The sequence below is a fragment of the Wasmannia auropunctata genome, unplaced genomic scaffold (assembly GCF_000956235.1).
Source record: "Wasmannia auropunctata unplaced genomic scaffold, wasmannia.A_1.0 LD335981.1, whole genome shotgun sequence".
Lineage (NCBI taxonomy): Eukaryota > Metazoa > Arthropoda > Insecta > Hymenoptera > Formicidae > Wasmannia > Wasmannia auropunctata.
The window spans coordinates 365,724-374,815 of NW_012026909.1; the positions used below are offsets into that span (position 1 = coordinate 365,724).

General features: G+C 41.5%; 2 protein-coding genes across 3 annotated transcripts in view; one reads left to right on the forward strand and one right to left on the reverse strand.

The window, feature by feature from the left end:
• Positions 1-1,136: 1,136 nt before the first annotated feature.
• LOC105454592 (protein deltex) lies at positions 1,137-5,139 on the reverse strand. The gene is made up of 6 exons (XM_011697309.1): positions 4,970-5,139; positions 4,171-4,363; positions 3,826-4,095; positions 3,440-3,731; positions 2,671-2,989; positions 1,137-1,848 (listed from the first exon to the last, which is right to left on the reverse strand). Exons 1-6 carry the CDS (start codon positions 5,137-5,139, stop codon positions 1,497-1,499), a joined length of 1,596 nt encoding a protein of 531 aa, XP_011695611.1. The 3' UTR covers positions 1,137-1,496.
• Positions 5,140-6,767: 1,628 nt separating this feature from the next.
• Positions 6,768-9,092, forward strand: part of LOC105454594 (ubiquitin-protein ligase E3B) — a 10,129-nt gene continuing 7,804 nt past the window's right edge. The window contains exons 1-4 of one of the 2 annotated variants that reach the window (XM_011697310.1): positions 6,768-6,934; positions 7,569-7,721; positions 7,844-8,171; positions 8,255-8,443. In XM_011697310.1, the coding sequence (XP_011695612.1) occupies positions 6,768-6,934; positions 7,569-7,721; positions 7,844-8,171; positions 8,255-8,443 (837 nt within the window). Of the gene's footprint in view, positions 6,935-7,027; positions 7,282-7,568; positions 7,722-7,843; positions 8,172-8,254; positions 8,444-9,092 lie in introns of those variants that run through there. The other variant, XM_011697311.1, reaches the window with a different exon arrangement.

Genomic DNA, 9,092 nt, shown 5'->3' on the forward strand with positions numbered 1-9,092 from the left:
TTCGGAATACAATTATAGTATAACTTAGCATTAATTTGGAAAATAGAATTTCGAGTTACAACAATTTCTTATTCAAGGCTCAAGTTACACTTTCAATTAACGTAATTTACGTAAATAAAATAATTATTCCATTAAACTATCGTTCGCCGTTATATAATTGCATTTATTTTTATTATGTAAAAGTGATGTACTTGGCAAGTTTCTCATGGAAGACATGTATAATATATTTTTTTTCCTCCTATAAAATGGTATATATGTAAAACTAAGATCTATAAAATAAATTTAATACTGTCGTTCGACAAGTTCCTCCCATTAGTCCTATAATAAAATACTTATTCTTCGGTATAGAATATACGTATATATAAAAATCTACGACTCTAGAGGATATATCTATCAGTTCCTTGCTTAGCACGGAATAAAGAGCAAGTTAACGTTTTGAAATATACATCTCCAATTTCCTCGTGCTTTTAGTTTTCTTTATCTCTAAGACATAAATTTATGTTAACACTTCGCCGATGGGGATTTAATAACTTGGGATTTAATAAAATTTATAATTTTGACATAATAAAAAAAAATTATATTAGTTTGAGAAAGGTTACATTTATACATAACTTTTATATCTTTCAATCTTTTAAGAATATAAATCTTTCTGTTTTTTTAAACGCCTTGCTATTATATTGGTAGTATCGTTAATTTAAATAACGTTAAATTTGACTGTAGAACAATATTAATACGAATAAAAATTAAGAAAAAATTAATTTCCATATTTTAAACATTTTGTGAACCATGCAATCGTAAGTTCTGAAAAAGTTGGCGAAGTGTTAACGAGGACCCTAAATTTACCACGAATATTCGTGCACGTACGCAAAAATGAGTCAACCTTCAAAATTAATAGATACAATTGTCAATCTTGTGCGACAACCCAGCCAGAGTGAACGTGTTTCGCTGTGGTCTGAATATTGCATCATCCAATTTTTTGAAAGTTATATATATGGTTTTTCTGAAAGGAATTAGAGAAAGTAATATAGAAAGGAATAGGAAAAGTAATATAAAATTGAGATAATAAGAGTAGAAGCTAAATAATGGATTTAAGAGAAAAATTAAGGATTTCGCGAATTTTCAATGTATTTAAAACATTAAATTTAATCTATAATTACAATAAATTAAACTCAACGTTTTCAATTCAATCTATTATTATAAAATACCCAGTGTTATTAACCGTCTTTGGCTCGATTCTTTTTGATATTTATATTGAATTAAAGATTTTAGTTTGTAAAAAGCGTCATATAATCTTGAGATGTTTGGGAGGCGTAAAGCCACCACCTGGTACAACGTACTAAAAATCCCCTAAACAGATTGTGCTCGATAGTGAAGAGAGATTCCGAAGCTTTACGAATATTTCAAGCAGGCGAATCTCCTCTTTCTCGAAATTATCTCGTGGGTCAAACTCATTCTTGCACGAATGCTTCATTTATATGTTGATCAATCGCAATTAATTAATGCAATTGTTGATATATCGGCGACGATTGCCCGTCGGTCACACCTTGCGCCGCCAGTTCCGCGAGCGTTCTTTCGAGGTAACTATGGTCGGGGTAGCCGTGGCCGGACGTGGACGGTCCGAGCTCGGTCTTGTGGTGGATCTCGTTCCACGTGACGACGTCCTCGCGACCGGTAGTGACCGAACGGCCGATCGTGAAGATCAGCCTGCGCTCGAACGCGATCTGCAGCAGTCTCAGTACACGGCGGCCGAGATTGTTGTCCGGCAGGTAGCACACCCGGGGGAAGCCCACGGCGTAATACGCCTGGCCCGGATTCGGGTGTTCGTTACCCTGAATTCCCGATGGAATGCTGAGGAAATTAAAATTAAAGATTGATACAGATTTCCCCCTTGCGAGTATACTTATGTTTATTCAGAGAATGAATTGTTGAATTTATTTGTTATCCAATATTTATTTCAAATTAAATTGTATATAATTAATTAATAAGTTAAATTACTTATTCCAAATAAAATATATTCGAAATTAATTCTTTTAAACTGCGAAAGTTTATACAAAATTGATATGGTATTTCCTTTAAAAATTAAAACTGAAAAATATCGAAGGACTTTACAATTTTCCGATCTCTCGATTTAATTTAGAAATTTTCATGATAAATAAATAATAAATAAATATAATATATATACATGGTGTCCAGCGATATCTGACTAGCCAATTCAAGGATAATTCCGGAACATTCCAGGTAAAAGTCCTGATTTTTCTAGGTCGACAAATTTTCATTAGTTAATTTTTTTATTCATTTGCGCAATATTATATGTTTTGTATTCAAATTAAAATTCTATATGACGAATCAATTAAAATGCAAACAAATTTAAAACAATATTATTTATTGCCTTACAAATTGCTTGTTTTATTGCATCTTTAAGAGAGAACATATGCAATCATAAAGTTTCCCTCAAAAAAGACATAGTTCTTGCATACACGCAAGAAATATTTCTTTTTTTACGATCCAATTTTTTTAGAATAAAAGAATAATAAAAATTCAAGGTCAATTCTGAAATTCCAGGGGTTTTCCAGGAATTTTCACATTAAATTCCATAATAATTCCAGAATTCAAGGATATTCAAGGATCGCTGGACACCCTGATATATCACAGTATTTTTTTTATACTTACTCATAAGTGATTTGTATAGTATTGGTGTTCGGGAAGCCCGGCAATGCCCGCGGTATCCGCGTCCAATTCATCATGCCCGGCGGCTGATTGCCCCTCTTCTCGCCGTAGATCATACGGCAGACTGGGCACTGTATGTACATGGGTGGCTGCTGGCAGCTGAGCATCGCGTTCAAGCACGCCAAGTGCAGTCTGTGCCTGCAGCGCGTCAGCTCGACCGTCAATGGCTCCGGAGCGCCCAGGCACACCGGACACGAATCGGAGCCGTCGCTCTCCACCACCTTCACATACTGGGATATCACGTCCGATGTAGCGTCCATCCCTAGATTAATTAAATCAGACACATTAATATCACTCCGGACGTTGTCTAATCTTGTCGAACGTTCGACAAAAATCTTGAAATTTAAGATAAACGTACCAGTGGCTGAACATGTACCTATATCTGAACACGTACACAAAATTTATTAATCTCAAATACTTTTTTTATTATATCAAAATTTAATTGTAAAAATATTTAAAGACTACAATTAAATTATAATATTATGAAAAAAATCATTTAAAAATAAATTTTTGTGTACTTTGTTCAGCTATAGATACACGTTCAGCCACTGGTACGTTTACCTTAAATATGAATATACAAATGCGTGCAAAAATAAAATAATTATAATTTCTCTTTGTAAATAATCGAATACAAATTACTTTGCCGTATTAAAATAAACAAAAAATTTATAGAATATACGGAACAGCTAAAACGATTTTTGTAAAGGCGCACCGAGAATGGAATCCTTGAACGCGTCGTCGCTTCCCATACTGCTGTCCAGCAAATCTATCGGGTTCTCGTGGCTCAGATACGTGGACACGGTGTCCACGCTCGGCCGGCGACCGCTCTTGGTGCTGCTGGAATCGACGTCCAGCACCGTGTCCCAGGTCTTCCTCTTCTGTCCGGACTCCACGTTCGTCGCCGCGGGATTGTTCTCGATCCCGTGTTTGCTGCTGAATATGTTGAAATTACTGAGAATAACGCGCGCGATGTTCGTCGGTCCATTCGTCTCCCCGCTTTTGCTCTGAAAAGAAAAAAAAACAAAGACGATTCGCGAAATGAGAGCTGTCCAGATCTGTAGGAATGCTAATCGCGCCTGGAAGAAAGGCGGTACTAACTTTCTTGCTGTTTTTCTTCGCACTTCCGTTCGACGATTTCTTATGCGCTACCTTGACGGCGGAACTCTTGACCGTAACCGACGCGGATCTCCTCCCGGAAGTGACCTGCAATTCCTCCAGCGCGACTTTGACCAGCGGATAGGGCGCCTGTTGTACACGCCTTATCGGCCTCACGTAGCCCGTGCAACATCTCACTTGCGTCAGATTGCAGAAGTTGATGATGTAAGGGAAACCCAAGTAAGTCTTGGAAACGTCGATGGTTTTGTCACCCTGGAAAATAGTATTTCGTTTTAGGAGACTCGAGCACACAAGGAATTATTTACCAAGCAATAATCGCTCGCTTACTCTCGCCCAGGCTTCCTCTATAAGACATTGCACTTCCATGTCGTAAGTATGCCAATCGTCCGAGTCACCTGCCCATTCCCACTTGGCACCTTTGCCGGCCGGCGAACCCGGCAGATAAAACTTTCTCCTCACATTGTGCGTCTCGTCGCCGTCGTCGCTGCATTGTGTTTTTGTCTTCAAATTGATGTAATACCTAATCAAACAAATCAATTATCATCTTTAAAATATAAGATTAAAATATAAGATTTAATACCTATGTATATTTCTCGTCTGTACATGTCTTGTGCAAAGTTCTAACAATTTGAATTGTAAAAGTTGGTAAAAATATATTATAAACAAAAATTTTTCTACTTTAATGCAAACAAACAAAAAAGAAATATATAAATATCTCTAAAAATAATTATATATATATATATATATATAATGCAATAAGAAAAATAAAAAAATATATATATAAAATAAATATCTCGCGCTCTTATTATTTCGCATTAAAATAAGCTTTCGAAGTCAAAAGTCAAATCGATGAGCAGATGAATTTTCGATAAACAATCAATTATCGCTAATAGTTAAAATTATACGTGTTCGCCATGTGTGTATACATCTGCTCATTCCATTCTCAACTTCTCCTTCTCTCTTTTTCTTTCTCCATCTTTCACATTTTTTTTCTCTTTCTTTTCCCCAGCAAAACCCAAACATACACCTGCCTCACTTTTTATCGCGAGGCAAGTGCAATTAAGACGGGACGGACTACAGGCGAGATGTATACTCTCGTATCTCGAACGCGTGTCGCGTTTCGGACCTGTCGAGGGTGGGATCCGCGTCGTTGAGGAACACTCGCGTGAGCTTCTTATAATGGGCCCGCTCGAGATGCTGCGACACGGCCGGACTGTAGGGCCTCCACCGTCCGTGACGGTTCTCCCACTCCCACACGACCACCGCGTGTCCGTGCTCCTGCCCCTGGGCGCTCATCCTCTCCCCTCCCCCTCCACCGCCGCCGCTCACGACCCTCCGCGACCCTCCGCTCAGCCCGCCGCCGTGCCCTCCCGGAGGAATTTCACACGCACACGCGACATACACTCGCAACGTAGCGGCAGCGTGGGAACATTTTCGAGTTTTCCCACGGTCACCACCGCGACGGCACCGACGGTCGTCCGAACGTCGCGAGTCGAATTAACCGAACGGCGAACGAATCGATCCACTTTTCTCCCTTTTTTCTCGTCGCTCGAAACACTTGGCTCCGCACGTCCTCCTCGGTCCCGAAATGAAAACACACGACGACGTTGTGGAAATCCGGATCTCCTCTCTCTCAAGAGAGAAAGAGGAAGAGAGAGAGAGAGACCAGAGAGGAGAGGAGGAAGAAAACACGCGCGCATCAACACGCACCCTAGCGCAAACTGAGGCACTGCGAGAGGGTCGGCGCACGCGAGCGACGAGAGATGCCGCCGCCGTGGACGGTGAGAACGCGCGCGGCAGATGCACGGATTCGATAGGTCGACCCGGTCGATCGGAGCGACTCCGAGGAAGCGGTCGCGACTAGCGGGTTTTCGAGCGATCGAATGGAAACAGATAGCCACCAAGGAAGGCCGAACGTGGTGGGACGACCTGTAGATTAAACTCCGATCAACTGATCGCCGATTAAATTCACTCTCCGACAGAGATGCTCCAAATTTTCAGCCGTATAATCCGCCACATCGCTAATTTTCTTCAAATGTCAATCGACGTACAAAAAAATTAATATATAATTCTATATCTATGTTAATAATATTTCGTAAGTATTTTGTAATCACTGCGATCAAGTTGATCGGTAGAATTGCTTTAAAACAAAAGTTCTAATTCTACAATCTAATCTTTTTTTCTTCCGTATGTCAACCTGTTTTATTGAGAAAAAAAAGTAATTTTTTTCAACGCGTTATTTTTGCAATTATCTTCACAGATTAAACAAATCCTTTCCCAAACAATTAAAGTATTAGACGTCAATGTGTAACTCAAGTCGATCGAAACTAAAGTCTCCTTCGTGAATTACTGGGAGGGCGAAAATTCATCGAAATTCCAAGGAAAATTATTTCATTCTCTGACGTCCGATATGCCCCGGGGCACCCTGGATCCCTTGGTTCGCCATTGCCGAGTGATTTTTCGCTTCTGCGTGAGAGAGAGAGAGGGGAGGATTTGTAAATACCCGTCAGCTGACCAGGGTATCTCAAGAAAGGCGACATTGGAGCACCGTGGAGCGCGACGTCTCGTTCGAAGCCCGCGATAGTGGAATTGTGTTCGCGGAGGCGGTTTAATCTGGACTCCGCCGCTCCGCGCACTTCCGACGCAGCCGAGAGCGGCGTTATAGCACGGGACGAGGAGCGGATACGCGGAGGGGGGCGGGGGGGGTGGGGCGAGGGGAGATCGGTAGATGCCCGTCAGCTGACGAGGATGCCTCGGAGATACCTCGCGATTAGCGGCGAGCGACGACAACGACGACGACGACGAGGGGGAGGAGGCGGTGGTGGCGGAGGGGAGGCGTAGACGTCCGTCAGGGGGGTTGTTCGGGTGGTCCTGCTGCGGCCTGGGCGGGGAGGTGAGCGCGGGCGATCGAGGGCAGCTCGAGGATGTTCTGCGCGGAGGGCAGCTCGTCGTCGAAGGGCAGCTTCCTGCAGCAGAAGAAGGCCGCGCGCGAGGATCGGGCGCACGAGAAGCGCAGAGAGGCCGCGGCCACCCTGATCCAGGCCCACGTCCGTGCCTGGCTGGCCCGCGTTCGGTTCGCCAAACGGATACTGTAAGTGCGACACACACAAAGCCTATATATATATGTATGTAGGACCGTTCCATGCGCGTAAAGACGCGAGAGACGCGGGCTGCCCGCGAGAGCGTGTATATACAGCCGTGCAGGCACGTGCGAGCCGACGATGTTTATGTGAAGGAATGCGTGTGCCAACCGTGTGAACACTGTGAACGGAAGTCGACTGCGTCGCGCGATATTGAACTTGTTCGATATGAATTGTAGAATAACACTGTGTAAAAATTATTGCAGTTATCACTGCGGTGTAAATAGCCTGCTGATAGTCAGATTCGCAGAACTCCAAGCAAATATGATGATAAGTCGAATCATTGTAGAATGACTCTGTGTGTGTTAGTGTGTGTGTGTATGCGTGTGTGTGTGTGTGTGTGAGATATTTATATATTTAGTTTAACTTTTTATCTTATTTAATGTATTAGTATAAGATTAATTTTTATTTGCTCTATCCGTTATTTCAATTAACAAACAAATTAATTAAATTTGTATCTTCCGCAAGAATTGAAAAGAATTTATGCAAGTAGCACAAAAGCAGATCGATGTGTACAATGCATGTATAATTTTATGCGAAGTTTACACAGAGTTGTATTTGACAAGAGTACATTTTTGTCTCTAGGGAAGAATTTGATAAAAATTTCCCTGATGACGTCAGCGTCGACAATGCAACGGTGGAGCTGAAGCCTGCTCTGGAGGTGTACAGAACCATTTCTAGATTTTTGCTAATTTACAAGAAGGAAAGGGATCAAGAGAGGATAGAGAGAGTGTGCAGGTGACACACACACACACACACACACACACATATATATATATACACGCAGCGCAATTCATCACTTCTGCTTTCTGAGAGATATATCCGGAGCGCATTGTTCAACCGCATGGACGATCTTTCAGATACCTCGTGCTGACTCTCGACTCCGAGTCTCCGAAGATATCCTACGTCGGTGTGGCGCTCAACAAGGCTCACTACATATCATGGATATCGCAAATGAAGACGGTCTTGTACCACTGCCTCTCCGGCTTGGACAGCCTGAAGCCGGAGAGGGTGTCGGACCACAAATCCATACTCCTGCGGCTGCACACTCTGGTGAGCTTCACGTCGCCGGGGACGTGGGCCATACAGAAGGTGAAGGGCATGGACCAGCTCAAGACCGGCATGAGCCAGCTGTGCGCAAACATAATGGGCCATCTAGTTAACAATGGATTCTACGCTACTATGCAGGTAACCGTCAGCGGCAGGAGACTTTCTAACACGATTTCGATCTTTCCTCTAACCACAATTCCAAATTACGTTCTCCATTTCAGACGCTCTTAATGAAGGGACTGGGTAGAGCGAAAATCGCTCTGAAACCGGTTACGCTTTCAGCAGCGGTCACTCTGACACTGAGGCCGCTGATCTCTTCGCAAATGTCCGACAAGCTGGTGTCCCTGTTCCTAATTAACATCTTTAGCGTGCCGGCTTTGGTCCATCACCTGAATATCATGTCACCGGAGGTAAAAAAACAAATAAGAAAATATCTACGAGCTTTATTATGCGTTACGATATCTCTTCTCTGAGATCTAAGTATGTAAATATACGTTACGAAACAGACGACCGGAGCACATCACAAATTCAATACGCCTAATATTATCATGGAAATTTATGTAACGGGGTAATTCTTTGTTCGACACAATAATTTGAAACGTTATTTTAACGTCATGCTACAAGTCGGGCGACCCCAATGTTCGGCCATGAAGTTCATCCGACAATTTTTTAGTACGCCATTCAATCCGGACGACATTATGTATCCACATTTGACGATTACGTTTTTTTATTTATAATTTTATAACAGTATGACTCCGTTTTCGGTATTAATTAACTTCACTTTGTACTGACTAATTTGCTTACAGCATATACATTATTTATATTTAATGTGCTGCGTTACATAAAGTTAGGTATATTTAGGTGATTGAAAAAGGTCTAGTGAGGTCGAAACTTATAGTATCGCGAAATTGTAATATCTATATATATATAATTATCTCTATACACTGAGAAAAAAAATTACTTAAAACAAATAAATATGTTTCAGGTACCTCTCAAAAAAATAATTTCTTGAAGCAAGTAAAATTTTTTTTTTTAAGTAATTTTTTTTCTCAGTGCAAA